A 20,781-nucleotide genomic window follows, 5' to 3' on the forward strand; every position below is an offset into this window, starting at 1 on the left:
TTGTTTATTTATTTTCAAATGGCGCATCTTAGGGGAGTCAAGCCTGCCTGGAGTATTAGCAGGATCTAACACTGAGTTCACTACATCTCACCTCCCTCAAACTCTCTGGGTCTCCTTGAACTTCCCCTGTTGAAGTGGGTTTTACCAAAGTAAATAGTACACATTTAATTTACCCAAATACATAACATTCTTCTTTCATGTGATTTGCCAAATGAATGAAGATGGCTGCATTGATATTGGTTAGTATTTCTTTCTCTTATTTTGTTTCCAGTAACATGTTGATTCAACTTAGTAAATTATTACATAAATTACCACTGTCCCTCAAGATATGTCAGGAAGTATCAAAAGATAGTCCTAGCAATTGAGTTGTGTTATTCTGCATTGTATTGATTCTTGCTTAAAAGTGGTATATTTTAGCATGAGATTAGAAAAATTTTTATCTGACAAGGAAGTCATGCTGTTTGTCTTAATGGAAAATTATCTTCATTGCTGTAATTAGGACTAATTATGTAAAAGAAATTTGCTGTAACAAAACATAGTTATCAAAAAATGTAGGAAAAAACTCAACTAAATAAGGTACATGTGTCCAGAAGCAATTTACTGTGTTTATAATGAACTTTAATCAAACTCTATTTTTATGTGTTTGTCTTGACGCTGAAATGGAAATGTTCTTTAAAGAAAAAACTTTCAATGGAATGTCTTCCATTAGATATAAAATAAAATCAAGAAAGAAAATTAGATAAAGGGAAAAGCAAAGAAAATGAGTGGGAAATATCAGTGAGGGTGACAGAATAGGAGGGACTCCTAACTCTGGGAAATGAATAAGGAGTGGTGGAAGGGGAGGTGGGCAGGGGATGGGGTGACTGGGTGATGGGCACTGAGGGGGGCACTTGACGGGATGAGCTCTGGGTGTTATGCTATATGTTGGCAAATACAAAAAAAAAAAGAAAGAAAATTAGAGATAATACACGAAAGAAGAAATAAAGGAACCAAACTTCTCTTACTATATTTATAAAATTACTCAACATTTTAAAATTTTCTTTTACATATTTTTGCTAATATCTTTAAACATCTTTGTTCATTGCTCTGTTCACAGATTTTTTTAAAAATCATACTCCTTGTGTTTAATATAAGAGAGTGATCATCATAGTATATTATAAGGAGCATGAGTTCCAGAATAAGAAGCCCTGGTTTTAAATCTGCCTCTTGCTAATTATGTTAACAGTTGAAAGATTTTTAATCACTTTTTTACTCATTTGTAAAATAAGAAAACAGTGCATTATAAGCATATGATGATGATTTCATGAGATGTTCTTTAGAAAAAGTATTATTTTATTTAATACGAAACAGAAAAATTTTCCACATGTGTAACACATATTCATAGTAAAACTGTTTGTAATAGTTTACAGAAATTAGAAGCAACCTCAATATGCATGGATACATAAATTACACTATAATCATATAATGGAAATACTCCACAGTAGTAAAAATGTTTGAATTATTTCTATTTCTTTTTAATTTAATTTATTTATTCATGAGAGACACATAGAGAGAGGCAGAGACAGGAAGAGGGAGGAGAAGCAGGCTCCATGCAGAGAGCCCTATACGGGACTCAATCCCAGGACTCGTGGATCACGCCCTGAGCCAAAGGCAGATGCTCAACTGCTGAGCCACTCAGGCATCTCAGAATTTTTTCTATTTCTATATCTATTTATATGAATCTCAAAAACAAAATGTTCCATGGAAAAGAAATTGCAGAATACATACAGTTGATAGCATTTATAAAAAAATTAAAAACATGTAAAATGACTCTATATATTACTTAGCGATGTAAATATATACTATAAAATTATAAATAAACACATTGGAATAGTAAAGAGCAAGTCTAAGGTAATGGTTACTCTAAGGAGCAGAAAAGGAAACACAATTGAGGTAGATTAACAGAGACAACTGTGCTAATGAGATTTTTATTTCTTAAAATGGTTAGAAGGTACTCAATCTAATATATTATAATAAATAATAGAGAGTTTACCCTAAGACTTGACTTAAAAAATGCTCATTCACTCTTACCTCTTTTCCTCCTTTTTTCCTCTTTTCCTCCTAAGCCTCAATAATCAAATTTAATAACTGTGTAATCCAATGTTTTAATATATACTGACGATTTTTTAAAATTATTGGATGATATGGTTAAATGATCTTTTCAAAATTTACAGTTAATTTTTTAAAGATTTTTATTTATTTATTTACTTGAGAGAGACATAGAGAGAAAGAGAGAGCATGAGCAGGAGAAGCAGAGAGAGAAGCAGACTCCTCTCTGAGCAGGAAGCCCAACACGGGGGCTCAATCCAGAGCCTCAGAATCACAAACTGAGCAGAAGGCAGATGCTTTGACTGACTGAGCCACCCAGGAGCCCTACAGTTAATTTTTTTAAAGTAGACGTCCAAAAATAGAGTTACTTAGTCAAAAGGAATACACATTTTTATTATTTTTGGTGCTCATCACTAAAGCACTTCCAAAGTGTTTTTGCAGATTTATATTCCCAAAATGAACATATGATAACATTGTTACTTTGCCTTTCCCCCAAGTACTGGAAAATAGATACTTCAAATATTTCATAAAAATTATTAATAATACATCTGAAACTAATGATGTACTATTTATTATTGGCTAATTGAGTTTAAATTTAAAAATTATTAACAATAGCAGTATTTTATTTTTTATTTTTTTTTATTTTTATTATTTTTTTTTATTTATTTATTTATTTATTTTTTATTGGTGTTCAATTTACTAACATACAGAATAACACCCAGTGCCCGTCACCCATTCACTCCCACCCCCCGCCCTCCTCCCCTTCCACCACCCCCAGTTCGTTTCCCAGAGTTAGCAGTCTTTACATTCTGTCTCCCTTTCTGATATTTCCCACACATTTCTTCTCCCTTCCCTTATTTTCCCTTTCACTATTATTTATATTCCCCAAATGAATGAGAACATATAATGTTTGTCCTTCTCCGACTGACTTACTTCACTCAGCATAATACCCTCCAGTTCCATCCACGTTGAAGCAAATGGTGGGTATTTGTCATTTCTAATAGCTGAGTAATATTCCATTGTATACATAAACCACATCTTCTTTATCCATTCATCTTTCATTGGACACCGAGGCTCCTTCCACAGTTTGGCTATCGTGGCCATTGCTGCTAGAAACATCGGGGTGCAGGTGTCCCGGCGTTTCATTGCATTTGTATCTTTGGGGTAAATCCCCAACAGTACAATAGCAGTATTTTAAAAATTTGCTAATGAAGCTAAATATTCTACTGGTTTTCATTTTTAATCATATATGCTCTTTTGTGAGTTATCTGTATTTGTCCTTTGAGAAGTAGTAATTAAAATAGTATTTGTAGTGATCAAATATCATTACAGAGTACATAGCCCAGAGGCAATGAAGTCTCTTCTTTTGGTCTACATTTCACAAGGAAGAAATACACTGAATTAATAGAAATGATGCTTCAACTTAATTGATTCTGAAGGGAAGGACTTTTATGAATAGTAAGGAGGCAGTATACTATTAGTGAAATTCTTGCTTCCTATGTTTGGATTTACTCACATTACAACATAGATTTCTAGGTTTTCTTGTTCTGGTTTGTTTTTTTTACTATTTTTAAATTCAGTAGCTGGTTTTAGAGTTCAGTATTGGACCTGTCTCATTTGTGAGGCATTGCTGCTGCATTGTGGAAAATACATCACATATTTGCTCTGTGCTCCTAACCAATAAGAACTTCAGTGTTTTTGATCTGTGATATGGAGTTATAAAAATAATGTATTGTATAATAATGTATAAGATCCATTCCCATAATTTCTGCAGTGATACATACCTATATATCTAATGTGGTTTCTGGCATAGTATAGGTTTCTGAGAAGTGGCTGCTGCCATTATTAGAAAGGAAGGGTTATATATACATGTAAGGGTTCTGAAATCCTCCAGCCATAACTTATTTGGGTGCGGGGGGACATCTTGTTGACAAGGCAATTCATTAAGATTGGGATGTTAGTGTTTTGTCATGAAGAAGTGGGGGATGAAGGGCCCAGGGAAGGAATTCTTGGTCAAGGAAATGTGGGAAATACTGTGCCAAACAGATCTAAAAGATAAAGTCTTTACCATGATAAGATGAATTTATTGGGGGCTGTTTTTTTTTTTGTTTGTTTGTTTTTGTTTTTTTAAACATCTCATACTCTTTATTTTTGGGAAACATGCCTTGGAACATGAGGCTTAAGACTGCCATGATTTTATCCCCTTATTTCGGGTCCCTTTCTAGGAAATGGCTTGAGGGGAGCAATGAGCATGTATCAGTAGCTACTTGGGACTGATTGATTTATAACAGGGTTACTGGGGATGTTGGCTCATGACTGTCTGTTTTATATACAGTTCATCCCCAGACCTCCGATTCAGTATGGCTCTGTGTGATCAGGAGAAAGCTTTCAGACAACAGAGAAAAGAAAACATAAAGGAAAACATGAAGAAACTCTTGGGTCCAGAGAATAGTGAAGGCTTATGTTCTACACGCGATGTGAGTTGGAAACATTTCAAATGTTAATATAATTTAATAATAATGTTGTTTGTACTCTCTCCCAAATTTCACCCAAATATGGACATATTAAGATGGATTGAGCATTGTATCTTCAGTTTTTTTTTAATTTTTATTTATTTATGATAGTCATACAGAGAGAGAGAGAGAGGCAGAGACATAGGCAGAGGGAGAAGCAGGCTCCATGTACCGGGAGCCCGACGTGGGATTCGATCCCGGGTCTCTAGGATCGCGCCCTGGGCCAAAGGCAGGCGCCAAACCGCTGCGCCACCCAGGGATCCCAGTATCTTCAGTTTTTTAAGATAAGATGTTTCATAAATACAAATTCTTTGAGAAAGATCATCACAAATGCTGCCTGTATTTAGTAATATTAATCAGATCCAGTTTTAAAAAGTTGCAGAGACATACTTATGCACAAACAAGATACTTATTACTTTGAAAAGTTTAGCCTCAGATGGAAAAGGCTCATTGAATTTATTTTATTTTTATTATTTTTTAATTGAAGTATAGTTGGCAGTGTTATATTAGTTTCTGCTGTACAGGATAGCGATTCAACGAGTCTATTGGTTATGCTGTGCTTATCATAAGTGTGGCTACTATGTGTTACCATACAACGTATCACAATACCATTGACGATATTCCCTGTGCTGTACCTTTCATTTCTGTGATTTATTCATTCCATAACTGGAAACTTATATCTCCTACCCCCTTCATCCCTTTTGCCCCTCCCTCCAACCCCTTCCTTTCTGGGATCATTGAATTAACTTTAATATAGACTAAGATGAAACAATTGTGGGGATGGTCATTACCAAGCTAGAAGAAAGTGTTACCAAACTTGTTAATAATAAAAAAAATTAACAAAAATAGGTAGATGTGAATAAGGAAGATAAAAGGAAATGTTTCAGACTCTTAATATTTCATAGCAGGGAGTTAAAAGCTATCATCTCAGATTGACCAAATAATTAAGAATAATGACTTCTACATTTAATGTTTTTCGTAATCCTAATTATAAGGAAATCTTAAAATATTTTTGTGAACAAATTATGGAAGTACAATCCTTCATTTGTACTTCTTTTTCTTCCCTTAAGTTCCAGTAAAATAAATACCATTTATTATTCAATATCTTGTAACATAAAAAACATTTTTGGCTACTTATCTGTTCATTTGTGCCTTCACTGATCACCTATCTACCTACTTATACATCCATCCAACCATCCATCCAACCATCCATCCATCCGTTTATCCATTGGTCTATCTTTCTGTCTGAAATCTATAAAAATAAATTGCTGCTATAGTTAATATTACTGTATTACATATTTGTAAGTTGCCAACAGAGTAGATCTTAAGTATCACAAAATATAACCATGTATGATAATAGATGTCAAGTAGACTTATTGTGGTGATCATTTCACTATACATAATCATTATATTGTACACACCAAAACTAATGTAATGTTATATGCCAATTATACCTAAATTTTTTTTTAAATTGGTGCAGTGATGCTCAGCAGATGATAATGATGAAATTTCTTCTTAGTGACATGTGTAATTTTTTACTTACTTTTTTGAGCTTCTCTGTTACTAAATATTTTAAATAAATTATTTTAGAAAGATATTTTTATTAAATGCATAAGTAAATATATGCATTAATACATGCATATAAATGGACATACACATATATTTACATGTACATGTATATGTACACACTCTATACATGCACATATAAACCAGGGATTCAAGATTCCTGTAATTTAAGCACAAAATATAATTGGAAATGAGACATAAAGTATGAGTGAGGGAGCCAGTTGGCCACCCCTATCCCATATGTGACTGTGAATTTCCAATTGTGTTATTAGGTGGGTACAGAGGTGTTTGAAAGCCAATCTGCTGCTGCTGGAATGGCTTTTTTTTGTTACAAGAGCAGACTTTATGATAAAGGGTTGCCTATAGGGAAATTTTGCTAAAAGGAAGCTTGGAGGAGATGCAAAACCTCTATTGAAATTTCTATTAAAAAAAACCCAGACTTAAAGATTTCATATCAGCTATCCATCTTGCTTGCCACTATACAGATCCCTCATAGCACTTGTGGTTGATTATTTATTGTCTCAGGTTAATTTGAAGACACTTCCTTCTCTACATATTATTTAGAAGTTTCTAGCTCCCTGGGAAATGTTTGTTTTTTGTTGTTAATGTAAAGTAAACCTTTCAGCAACACTTATATATCCTTCTTTTTATCCCCATCATTGTTCGATATTGTTAATACCCTTGGAGCGGAGAAATGACATTTCAATTTTTTTTTCATTGCTGCCATTTGTCATTTGTTGAGATACTGCTAAAATCTGGCAACGAGCAAACCTGAGCAGTTATTTTCCTTGGTGAGTTTAAAGCCTAGTTGAGGAGAAAAACACTTGAGCAGATAACACAGTGATGTGTTAAGTTCTTTTTTTTTTTTTTTAAGAGTCATGAATAGAAGGATATAAGAGCTTACAATAGAGTGACCCACTCTTTCTTTTTTTTTTTTTTTTTTTTTTTTTAAAGATTTTATTTATTTATTCATGATAGTCACAGAGAGAGAGAGAGGCAGAGAGACACAGGCAGAGGGAGAAGCAGGCTCCATGCACCGGGAGCCCGACGTGGGATTCGATCCCGGGTCTCCAGGATCGCGCCCTGGGCCAAAGGCAGGCGCTAAACCGCTGCGCCACCCAGGGATCCCCACTCTTTCTTTGTGGTAGAGAGATGGTGATGGGGTTCAGGACTCACCTGCCCAGTATATGGCACCCCAGCATATTGAATATCTCAAGCTGAAGGAGTTTGAGAAGACTGCAGAAGCAGGAAGCTCTCTCCGACCTCCCACTCTTCTCCCCTGCAGCAGGTCTTAAGACCCTCATGCAAGAGGTGCTCTCCCCAAACCTGTACAGAAAGAGCATCCTTATCTCCAAAGATATAGAGATTCCAAGAAGAATCTGAACAGACAGGTCTTGCTAAATATCCTCCAGTTCTCTACACTTAAATTCATACACTGACTTATCTGATTTCTATATGATCACCCATTCTTCATCAAACCTAGCTTTAAAAATACTCAGATGTAACTATTTCTTTGGGTATTCATTCCCTTAACTTACCTTAAATAAATATGCATGCTTTTCTCCCATTAATCTCTCTTGTTAGTTTAATTTTCAGACCCAGCCAGGGACCTAAAGAGAGTCGAGGAAAACCTTTTCTTCCTCTACAATGGCAAGTCCTCCTAGAATGGAAGACTATTGGTCAAGCCTTGAGGAATGAGTTTGCTAGAAAAGAAAAAAAAGCAGGAAATGGATACCTCTGTTAATTCCCAGATGTCAGCTTCATTTGAGAGACTCTGTCTTGCAATCTCAGTTTTTCCTTGCCTAGCTGCTTTTCAGTTGTTTCCAACAATTATTTCTTTCACTCCCAGCCACTGATTTACCCTCTGTTCCCCTCACACCTGTTTGACTTGCTTCCTAATCAAAGAGAGATCAACAGACGTTAAATGACCAAGCCTTCCTTTCTTGCCAGAAGATTGCCATATTCCATAAGCTATGCTATCCTTTGTTTCTTCCCTCTTGAATTCCATGGAGCAAACGGCCCCTTTTCTTTCAAATGCAGATCCACACCTGAAATGGATTGCCAGCCCCAACTAGGTGCCCTAGTATGTCAATCATCCAGTCTTCCCAGGACCACTCTTGTCCCCTGAACTTCTCTGCCTCTATCTCTATATGAAGTTTTACTGTAAAAATATAAACTCTGACATGAAGGAGAAAAAAGGAACAATCACAAAATCTCCCTGGAATGTACCTTCCCATCTCCTACCTCTCCACTTCCCAATCCTTATATTCACAGACTTCTTCAAGTTTCCTACACCATCTTATCCTCTTCCCTCCCTTTCTCAGGCTTCTGACCTCGTTATTCTAATGTAGCTACCCCACCAATCGCTCATACTAATAAGTGGCAAAAGATCTGGCTCTATCTCCCCCAGCTCTGTGGGTGCCAACAACATATTTCCCTACTTTGTGAAACATTCTCTTTCCTTCACCTACTGCTTTGCTACCTGCCTCCCTGGTGCCCTGTGGCAGATCTCCCCTTGTGCATTCTTTAAATATACAAGTTCTTCACCTTAGGCCCTCTTCCTCTTCATTATGTGTTCTTCTTAAGAATTGTCTCTCCCTTCCATGATGTCACCCAGCACCCACGTCCAAAGAACTTTCTGTGTCTATCAACGACTTAGAACCCCCTTCTGAACTTCAGGCCTGAATGTCTGTGCACCTACTTGATTTCTTCACTGGTATCCCTCACATCTCAAACTCTGCACGTCTAGAGCTGGACACAGCACCTTGGTTTCTGTCAGTCCACTTATGCCTGTCCCCCTAACCCCCACCTTCTGTTCACTCTCAAACCAGAGCTTAAAACCTTTCCACTGCTCACCAGCATCTGTCTCAACTCAGTTTTTGCCAGATCATTCCCAGGTCACCACACTCCTTCAGTGGGTGCCTCTTAGCTCCATATCTCCTCAGAACCCTTGCCCAGTTGGTGCCTTTCCCCACACTGTTTCTCCTCCCTGTAGCATGCTTCTCCTGTACCCACCCTCTCCCCACTCTACCTGCTTTTCAGGTAACCAGCACCCTCCCTCCCGTGCTTTGAGCAGTACATATGTAGCTGCTTCTGAGACTGTCACCCTAACCAACTGCTCCCTCTTCTCCCCCCATGTCTGTTAAGTCTCAGTTATATTCTCTGTGGCATAAATATGCACATTATCTTCTCAGCATTGACAACACTAGTACTTAAAAAAAACTTGGCCAAGTATTCATTTAATATTGGTTTTCTGCAGCAGAATATAAGCTTAATGAAGATCAGGACAGTGTCTGGGTTTTTTACTTTTATATCCCTGGCAGCTGGCATAGCTGCTGGCACATGGTAGACCCTCAGTAGATCTTGTGTTGAGTGAGTCAGGGCACAGATTCAGGTGGGGGCTTGGCGCTGCTTCCAGGGAATGAATTAGCTAGAGAGAGGGATGAGGAACTCAGAACTGAGAAATACAGTATCGGGTTGGTAGGGAGGAGACACAGGTTGAGGAGAAAAGTTTGGATGAAAAGATCCCAGTTTGAACTGTTCCACTCGAAATGTGTGTGTGGGTACCTGAGTGGCTTAGTAGGTAAAACATCTGCCTTCAGCTCAGGTTATGATCTCAAGGTCCTGAGATCAAGCTCTGAGTCAGGCTCTTGGCTCAGCGAGCAGCCCACTACTCCCTGTCCCTCTGCCTGCCGCTCCTCCTCTTGTGCTTTCTTTCTCTGTGTCAAATAATTAAAATCTTAAAAAAAAAAAAAAAAAAGAACTGTATGTGGGATACATAGATGTAGATGTCCAGTTGGCCTTTGTCCTTAGGTTCTCCTTTAGCAAAGGGAAAGTTGCTGCTGCAACACGCCCACCCCTCCAGCCCCCCACAATGCACTCCTTGTTTTGTGGAAAAAGGAGTCTTCCTGGGAAAATGAAACTTGGCCTAATAGTCATACAAATTGGCTTTTCTGCAATAGATGAAAGAATGAAGTAATTATGTTTCTATCTGGAATATTCTTCAAAAAATATTAAATTCATGTTTTTAGAAGTCATTCTTAGAATTAAAACTTTCACTGTAGTTGTTTTAGTTTGGTCTAGAGTTTTTCTGTCTTGTCCAAAATAGTTTAGATATATTCAGAACCACCCATTCCCACAACACAAGTGCTTTTTTTTAAAAGTTTTTTTTGTTATTCCTCAGTCAAGGGTCTCTTAAGCTCGCAAGTCCCTTGCTCTCTGATGAGACTTCACTTTCTAGTTAGTTCTGGCTCATCATCCTCCTTAAGGAATGCAGGACAGGCTGTCATGGCGGCTCGACAAAGAAGAACAGTCCTATTTAATTTTCAATGCACAGACTGTCTTTCTCTTGTTCCCAGTGTTCAACCAACAGACAGCATCCAGCCTAGGACTTCAGTGTACAATTAAAATGTTGCATACAGGGATGCTGGCGTGGCTCAGTGGTTGAGCGTCTGCCTTTGGCTCAGGTCATGATCCCTGGGTCCTGGGATCTAGTTCCTCATTGGGCTCCCCACAGGGAGCCTATTTCTCCCTCTATCTATATATATATCCCTCTCTGTGTGTGTGTCTTTCATGAATAAACAAATAAAATCTTTAAAAAAATAAAATAAAATAATGTCGAATACATTTGGGCAGCATAAACTTGGACTCCTTCACTTCTGTGCTTCACTTGTAAAATGGAGACTGTGTCTCTTATTATGTAAAAGAATAAGTGCTAGTGCTTGTAAGCATCCAGCTCAATGTGTAAGAGCATGTAGTTGCCCTGAAGAGTAGTAACTATTCTACTTGAGTGTTGCTGTTCTACTGCATAATACCTGAGGGTAACCATTGTCAAATGTAATAAAATCTTGCCTAATAGCCCAAGACCTTATTCTCTTAGGTCCTAAGACTTTTAAAAAATGTATTCTCCATAATAAAAAAAAAAAAGTTTTAAGAATTTATCAATTTGAATCATTTGGAGGGAGGTCTTTCTAAAATATGTCATTCCTTGCTCAGATCGAACTGATTTGAGTGTTCTCATGTCTGTTTCATTTGTGATCAACTGCCATTTCCCCATGCTTTACATGTTTCCTTGAAGTAATTTCTTCAAACCACTCCTTTCTCTTTCAGCTTTATTGTTGTGGAATTCAAATCTGATAAGCAAGATTGTTGTTAGAACAGTGTCTCTGATTAGTGTAATTTCTCTATGAATAAAGGCCTGGAATCTTTCCCATAAGTAAGATCTGTAAGACTGTGTACATGGGGATTTTTGGCATAGCTGGATTGTTCAGAGGCCATTCTTATAAATTTTCTGGTCTGAAAATAGTTGTTGGTCAGATGAAACTTCCAGATTATAGTCTTATGGGAAGGGAAATGCTACTCTATGGTTTTTGTGTTCCCTAGTAACTGACCATAACAAACCAAAACTGGCTGGGGCATGTGTGTGGGGGTGTGTGTCCAAAATATGGACTTGGAATAGTGGGGAAGCAAGAGAAGAGAATTCCACTTTAGCCTTCATCCGAGACTGAAAGAGAAAGTGTTTCCTCTCAAGTCAGGATATATTACATAACTTCAGTTTAAACAGATAGATGGCTTTGGGTAAAGTATAAAGTGGATCATAAATAATACATTCTGTGAGTGCTATTCTGTACTGAAGTCTGTCATATAAATTCAGTGAAAGACTAGAGAAAACAGAGCCATCTGGTGACAGAGGAGGAGGCAAATCAAATAGTTTGTGGAGGAGATGTGATAGAAGTCAGCCTTGAGTTACCAATAAGAATTTGTATTCCTTGGGTATGTTGTTTCCATCGTCTGGAATATTCTCCCTCTTGCTTCTTACCTTCACGGTGATGGCAGCACTGTGTACTATCAGTTCTTATTCGCATCTTAGATTGTGAATATGGCAGGGCAGACTGTGTGGAATTCCCAATAGTGGAGGCCAGGGAGATGTACTGCACAGACATGAGCTTCCAAGGATCCAATTTCATGATTCAGGAGGTGGACTTGGAGTTTTTCTCATCTGACATAGTGGTGGGATGTGAACAGCCAAGAAATAAGAGAGCTGGAGTCGGTCTAGGAAGTACTTGTCCAAGACGCCCAAACTCTACTATGAGGCGGGTGACAACTGAAGACTGCAGAGCTCCTGAGGAGACAGGCTCAAGGGGAGGCATGCACCAACACACGTGTCCAAGCAAGGAGGGAGGAGGTAGAGGGGGACAGGTGCTGAGTGTGCTGCAGTTTTCAATTTGTTTTATAAATCACATGGGCATTATGTGAGGAAGCTTCCAGGGTTTAAAGGACCAGGGGCTGGATGAAAACCAAGTTTCAATTTCATGTAAACTCACTTTTAAAATTTTGCATGTGAAATTATGGCTATGCTGGAAAAAAATTGTACATAGATTGAAATGAGATCGTATATACTACTTTTTGTATATTTTGTGATGCAAGCCAAGTCAGTGACTTCATTCCCTTTATATACAAAGGTGTTGCCTAAGTTTCTGACTAGAAATGGCCTGGACATCACTTTGGGAGGGCTGGTACTGGGCACAGGATGGTGGGGAGGCAATACCACTGTGGGAATTACCATTTACCAAGTACCGACAGCCATGTCCACTCCTACCATTGCTAATACTGTGGAGGTGCACTGGTAAATCAGATTCAGTAATTGTCATCTTTGCTTCTATCCTCTAATTAATAATAGTAATAACAACAACAAATAAGTAAAGACCTAGGATGCACAAACAGTCTAAAGCCTGAACAATTTTAATATTGGAATAATCACTGTGATATGCTCATTCGGTCTTTAAAAAGAAATTAATGCTATTTTAAAAAAATTTCCTTTATGCTTGTAGGGTTGGCTTTCTCATTTTCAATACAGCTTCTTTGACCCCTTTTATAAGTTGGTGGGGAGTCATCAGTTGAAGGTTACAAAACTAGGGCATGGCTACCTCCTTGAATGTATATTCAAGCGTCTTGACTTGTGCTTTGGGGAACTGGGGGCTCAGGTGGTGGTTGACACTTTGGAAAATTGACTTTCAGCGAAAGCAGAGGAAGAAAGTGTTCTGATTTGACATTCATACCATATTTTTCTCCAAACTGGCCAGAACAGAGAGATGATTTGGGACAAATTAGAGGGTAAGGAAACAAGTTTCAATAATGTGGAGTTTGTGGCATCTTCAGGCATCTTTGCCTGATTTTACCTGCAAAAAAAGAAAAGGGAATAATTTGTGAATGATCATTACTAACAAATACCAAACCCAAATACATAACAGTACAAATGGTTATAACTATTTATGATTCTAGCAAGAAACTGGCATAGGAAATTCTTTTTTTTTTTAATTTTTATTTATTTATGATAGTCACAGAGAGAGAGAGAGAGAGAGAGGCAGAGACACAGGCAGAGGGAGAAGCAGGCTCCATGCACCGGGAGCCCGACGTGGGATTCGATCCCGGGTCTCCAGGATTGCGCCCTGGGCCAAAGGCAGGCGCCAAACCGCTGCGCCACCCAGGGATCCCAGGAAATTCTAATACTTAAATTTTTTGACTTATAGCCCTCTTTCATACTATTCAGTAAAATATAAACTCTCTTAGAAATTAAAAAATATTTAATCAACTGGACTGCGTGTTTTAAAAGGTACTATCAGAAAAATATCTTAAGTCTCTATTTTACTAAACATAATGAACTGAATTTTCATATAATATTACTAGTTATATATTAAAACACCTTCTTCCCACTTAACACGTGAAAGGCGTCTTAAATAATTTACCAAGGAAAAGATTTTTTCTTTGAGTTTTTCATAATTTTGAGCATCCAAATTAACAATTTTGTTAAGACCTGATAGTTTTGGTACAGAGATGGTTATGTACTTTTCTTTAAGACATGAAATGGGGTGATTTTAGATGAGATTAGCACTCAGTTGAGTGAACTTTGAATTAATAAATTGCCCTCTGTAATGTGGGTGGGCCCTGTCTAATCATTTGAAGGCCTGAATAGGACAAAAAAGATCAGCTTCCTTGAGCAAGAGAGAATTCTCCAGCAGACTGCCTTTCTCTCCATCTGCACCATTGGCTCTCCTGGGTCTCTGCGTGCTGGTCTTCAGACTAGAACTGCATTAGTGACTCTCCTGGTTTTGGAGCTTTCATTCTAATTTCATGATCCAATTCTATATCAAAAATCTCTTTCTTGATAGGTAGGTAGATAAATACATGTTGTTGATTCTGTGTCTCTGTAGAACTCTGACTAATACAGGAGCCAAGGAGGAAAAAGCCCTTAGATAATTTTCAAACCTTAAAAATCTATGAAAATATAAACCAAAAAAATCTTTAAACACATGAGAATTTCTTTCGCAAGAGAAGAAAGTAATAATATCCATAAGCCTGTGCATCAAGGTAATTTAATCACAACCACAGAATTTTTGGTAAATGAAAATTCACTTCCTGTTATCATATGAGAGAAGCATGAGAAATATTCATTGATATCATTTATGCACAAATACTGATGCTATAAGGTCTAAATATAACCTAAACCTGTCAACAATATTTATCTCTTTGCTTCTTTTAGATTTTAAGCCAGGACTAACAGCTGCTTCTTGTAACTCCTCAGTTATTTCTTTGAAAGTTATTTCAGTATGACCAAGGCTATTAAAACATCCAAAGTTAGCCTTCATTTATTACGTAAAATTGGGCTGAAATCATCAAAGTGACACATGAATCTGAAATGCAAATTAGCTAAATATCTAATGGTTTCTTTTACTAAAGTTTTCTCTTTCTTTCTGAAGATGAGTAAAAAGAGTGACTTATGATGTCGGTGAGACCTTCGGTCACGTAATGGTTTTATGACCAATTAGCTGCATCTGTACGCAGACAGGGTGTTCACGTACATTGAATATGTATTCATGTGAATAATGGAAATGACACTCTCCTTTTGAGAGCTGGGAAAATTAGATGAAATAAATTGAATGCTAGTGCCCATACTTGTGCCAGACACACAGTATTTTCTTGATAAGCCTAATCTCCCCTTTTTTATGTTAATAAAAATTTATATTTTTATAGTTTTTATAATTCCTATTCTGTATGAGTTATAGGATCTAGAGTGTTCTAGGAGCTAAAGGCCTCAAGGTTATTAATTCTACGCAGTATTTCTACATGTAAGGAAACAGAGTCCAAGGATTTTTTTTGCCTCAGGTCACAAAGTTAGTTGTAGGGAAAGCTTTCAGAGACAGTGGACCATAGTGAATTAAAAGTTTTAGAAAAAGGGGATCCCTGGGTGGCTCAGCGGTTTAGTGCCTGCCTTTGGCCAGGGTGTGATCCTGGAGTCCCGGGATTGAGTCCCACATCGGGCTCCCTGCATGGAGCCTGCTTCTCCTTCTGCCTGTGTCTCTGCCTCTCGCTCTCTCTCTCTGTGTCTCTCATGAATAAATAAATAAAATCTTAAAAAAAAAAAAAAAGCTTTAGAAAAAGAAAATAAATAAAATAAATAAGTAAAAGCTTTAGAGTCTGACAGATCCACTTTTAAGTCCACAAGACATTACTTTCTAGCTTTGTAATATGGAAAAATCAACTTTGTATTTGTATTTGTATTTGTCTTTGTATTTCAATTATTTTATCTTTGACATGTATGTTATATCTCAGAGTTGTGAAATTTAAATGAGATACATAAAAACATTAATTCATGTGTAGTAAATGAAGATGGGAATTATAATCACCATAGTCATTCAATTATTTGATCATTCAATTTTCATGTACAAATATCTGACATTTGTTTCATCTGATAGCACCTCAGATACTTGACTTTAAAATCTTACCTGAAAACTCTAAGAATTTACTGTAAAGCAGTAATGAAAACAGCGGGTTATATAACAACCAATTCCAGTTTAATAAGTGACTACTTCCAGAAAATTCCTAACAACATAAAATAAACATCCCTAAGTATGTGTTGGTTACTGGCTTATGAAGAAGGACATATGGAGAGCTGTTTTCTCAGGATTAGAGAAAGTCTTATATTCAGTTTTCCAACTTTTCATATTAATCTGACCCTGAAAAACAGTTCAGGTCATGTGTTTTGTGTTGAACGGTATAACCTCTTACTAAGAATTTTCTTTCTCTAAACTATCTGATTTGTATTAGGTTTAATGTTATTTTCAATAATGCAATGTTACAAGTAACCAAATCAAAAGGCTCAAAGGCCTCTAAATGATTTTTGAATATAAACGATCTTCCTCCTTCTACAATATCCACTCTAGTACTTTTTTTTTCCTTAAAGGCCTTCTTAATCTTATTTTTCCCGACTCTCTAGTATACTCCTGCTACAATAAGAAGACTGGTCCTTTGGTCCTCAAATCACGTACCTTTCCTGCTTATGACTGTCTTGGCTTGACCTTGGAACCTGTGCTTGGCACATGGCAACAGTAACTGTTCACTATTATTGCCCATAAACTCAACTCTTTTTTCAAGGCCTAATTCCAATCCTTCCTCCTTCTAACTTCTTATCTGGTCTGCTACAAATACTGTATTGTGCTCCATTCACTCACTTTATATAACCCACTTTTGTTTCCTATCTTAGCTTTCTTTTCCCTCCACAAAGTTTTTAAGAACTTACATATTTTGCTTTATTTACAATTTAAACATTTATATTTGAAAGCATTCTGTGAATCTAAGCATACACAGGTTCAGGGCAGCCCGGGTGGCTCAGCGCTTTAGCGCCACCTTCAGCCCAGGGTGTGATCCTGGAGACCTGGGCTTGAGTCCCACGTCGGGTTCCCTGCCTGGAGCCTGCTTCTCCCTTTGCTTGTGTCTCTGCCTCTCTCTGTGTGTTTCTCATGAATAAATAAAATCTTAAAAAATAATAAATAAACATACACAGGTTTAGAGTCATTTAAATTGCTTTGCTCCATTGCACCAAACTGGTGAAGTGTATTTTCATGAATGAGGTCTCGAACCTGCATCCAATTAGGATGACTAGAGTCTTTCAGTTTAGGGCCACTTGGTATCAGAAAAGAGCCCTGGATTAGGAAATTAGTCCTGGGTGTCCTGCTCTTAATTGTCCTACGTCGACTAAGACCTAACCTCTACAGACTTCCCTTTCCATATGCAAGAATTCCATAATCTTTTTGGTCCTTCTGGTTCTAAAACAATAATTCCATGAATATATGTATTTGTCACATTGGTCAGTAAATACCCAAGAATCAGGATCCAGGTGTTCGGAACACAATGCATTTGTGTCATATATTCTGTATTTCTGAGATTGAGTGCAGTATTTCCCCTTCAGCTGGCCCCATGCCCTGGGATTTTCCTCCTGGGTCATGACAACATCATCTGCTGCAAGCAAAGCTAGAAACCCTAATGGTCTGACCACATTCCGTCCCCTCTTATGTCCGACAGCAGATTGGTCGTCAGATTTTCTTTGTAAATATGCCTTGATTCTATTTCTCTCCTAAGCTTCACTCTAGGGATTGAAGAAAGGAGGATTGCTGTCTCCCATTCATGCCTCAGAAGAAAAGAAAACCATGACTATTACAGATAAGATGGAACTATCAAAAGTGGAATATCTGGGTGGCTCAGTTGAACATCTGACTCATGATCTCGGGGTCATGAGTTCAAGCCCCACATTAGGCTCCACACTTGGTGTGGAGGACACTTAAAAAAAGAGCTGGCACAAGTACATGAGCTCATCTCTGCACATGCACTCCATGATGTGTACATTTATTCTGCAAATGAGACTTCATCACAAATATAGAAAATAAAACCTGATAACAGTATGACAAATTTGATTTCACTCCAGTCAGATACTCCAATCAGAACATCCCTACTCACTTATGTTCTGTTCTTCCACCCACCGGGATTTCATCCTTCACTTCATTTCTTATAAAGCTTTGAATTCCTTCATGATCTAATATCTCTGCTCCATGAATTGCTCAGTCTTCTATCTATAATTTTTCTCTGATAATAGCTTTACTGGGAAACAATGTCAAGCAAAAGACAGCCCTTTCCCCAGTAAATATTTCCATCCATTCCCTCTTCCCTTGTCTGTCTCGCCCCACCCCTGCACCCTACCTTATCCTCAGTAGGCTCAGAATTTTCCTGGAAGATGTTGGATTGTACTCACCATGTGCCTGATATTCTGGAGCAGTGGTTGTTAAATTTTTTTGGGTCTCAGAAATCCATTATACTCAAAAAATATAAAAAACTTCTAGGAGATTTATTTATATGGGTTATACCTATGAATATTTAACATACAAAAAAACTAAAACTGAGAAAACTTATTAGAATATGTATTTTAGATAAGTCCTCGTCTTGTTAATATAAATAACATTTTATGAAAATAACCACATTTTCAAGAACAAAAAAAGTGAGAGCAGCATTGTTTTACATTTTTACAAGTATCTTTATTGTATGACTTAATAGAAAACAGCTGGATTCTCATATCTGCTCTCAAATTTAATGTCTCTATATCACACATCCTGTAATTTCTAGAAAACTCCATCATACACTCATGAAGTCATGAGAATGAAAAAAAGGCAAATAACATATTACTGTTTTCATGAAAATAGTTTTGGCCTTGTGGACACCCTGACAGCTGTGTATACTTTGAGAACTGTGCCCGAGGGTAAAGAGAAACCACCAGCTCTCTTAAGCAGTAAGGGTTCAGATCACAAAGAAAATGACAATCTCTCCTTCTCCAAAGACTTGTAATTCAATCATGTTGCAGACAGCCTTTGCTTCTCTATTGCAAAAACTCATGGTTGACTCATGCTGCTTCCATTTTCGGAACAGCCTCCCCTCCTTTTCTGCCCTCATACCTCCCATAGTGAAGAACTGTGCATCTTTAAAATGAACCTCAGGTTTCTTTTTTATTTATGAAGCTTTCTCCACCACTTCAATTTCTCTGATTGGCATTGACCACACTTTCTGGACCTCATGTCCTCCTAGCCTGTAGCACTTTATTTTAGTAAGGCATATTAGCATGAGCCTGGAAATAGGAGTTTGGGATTTAACTTCTGACTGTATTTGCTGGTTGCATGATCCTGAACGAGTCTTCAAGATCTTGTTTCCAAGTGCTTTGGTTCCTGACCTATAAAATAGACGCTTCAGAGGAATTTTGTGAAAATTAAATGAGATAATTTCTATAAAGTGCTAAGAACAGTTCCTACCAGATACTAAGAGCTCAATAAATGTCAATCTATCCCTATTTTTATTGTCATAATTGTTATTACATTTATGCCTCACTTAAATAAATGATATTCCTATATCTACGTGTAATGACCAAAAGATAGAGATCCCTCAATCAGATTTATTTAATAAATAGATTTAATATATAGATTTTGTAGACCTTGTCTTTTTTTAATCATTTGAATAATAGCATATATTTTTGAAATGAGTCAGCATAAAGGAGCAGTAGGAATTCTGGACCAAGAGGGCACAGTGCTTACTTAACTACACATTACCAGCTAATAGATCTTACACAGGAATATCATCATTTTAGAACTTCCATCTACAAAATGAGCAAAGATGTTTTTGCTCACTTCCCAGGATTTTTGAGAGGATCATAAGAAAAAAAAGTGCACCCAAAGCAAGCCAAAAACTGCAAAGGGTCAAGCAAATATAGAGACTTACGGTTGCTATTATTTTTTAATAGAATTAGCTGGTAGTTTAGTAATGTCTACTTTCTAATAGACATTCTTAATTTTCTTATGTGAAGCATTTGCTTTATTAAAAAATTAGATATAACAAGGTATGAGTGAACTTAAAATTCTTTATTACCAAATGTGGAACATAAAAAAAATCGAAACCAAAAGGGAGTATGTTTTATGATTTACTAATGATCTGTGTTTCATCCCTTGCAGGTGCCTGTGGTGGCCATATTGGGCTCAGGTGGAGGGTTCCGAGCCATGGTCGGATTCTCAGGTGTGATCAAGGCACTGTATGAATCAGGGATTTTAGATTGTGCTACCTACGTTGCTGGTCTTTCTGGCTCCACATGGTTAGTATACATTTTAAATCTTAGTTATATTGTGCTAAGTGTTTACCATTTATCTACCTGAAACTTTAGAAAAGAAAGAAAGACTTAGAAAATTGAATGTTAGCTTCAAATTACTGAAGTGTTCCAGCTGGATGCAATAATTTGCTTCTTAAAAATGTTTTTGGAGGTGCCTGGGTGGTTCATTCAGTTAAGTGGCTGTCTTCAGCTCAGGTCATGATCTTGGGGTCCTGAGATTGAGCCCTGTGTTGGCTCTGCTCAGCAGGAAGGCTGCTTTTTCCTCTCCCTCTCTGCTGTCTCTTTCTCAAATAAATAAGTTAATTTTTTTAAATGTTTTTTTAAGGCAAATTCACAACTAATGATGACTTTCTTCATAAATTTACTCCTTTTAAGCCTCTTTGTAACTTAAAATGTAGTTAAACATAAAATTAGAAAATAGATCAATTGAAATTCTATATAAAGATCACAGAGGTGGAATAACATGCTCCACCCATAATTAATTTAATCTTCCTATAATTTGCTGATTTGTAATCTTTCAGCAATCATGTCTAAGTCTACATGATTCACTAGGTATTCATTTTCTTCTCTAGGGCAAATAGAATGAAATGCAAGATGTCTTAGTATATAGAAGAATAAAAACAACTTTTGAATGCAAAAATG

General features: G+C 37.0%; 1 protein-coding gene across 10 annotated transcripts in view; it reads left to right on the forward strand.

Annotated features, from left to right (window-relative positions):
• PLA2G4A (phospholipase A2 group IVA) overlaps positions 1-20,781 on the forward strand; it is a 151,606-nt gene that overhangs the window by 76,625 nt on the left and 54,200 nt on the right. For all 10 annotated transcript variants that reach the window (XM_025430132.3, XM_025430131.3, XM_035718804.2 and 7 more), the window contains 2 exons: positions 4,424-4,565; positions 19,988-20,124. In XM_025430132.3, the coding sequence (XP_025285917.1) occupies positions 4,424-4,565; positions 19,988-20,124 (279 nt within the window). The remainder of the gene's footprint in view (positions 1-4,423; positions 4,566-19,987; positions 20,125-20,781) is intronic.

Source organism: Canis lupus, chromosome 7, assembly GCF_003254725.2.
Source record: "Canis lupus dingo isolate Sandy chromosome 7, ASM325472v2, whole genome shotgun sequence".
Taxonomy (NCBI): Eukaryota; Metazoa; Chordata; class Mammalia; order Carnivora; family Canidae; genus Canis; species Canis lupus.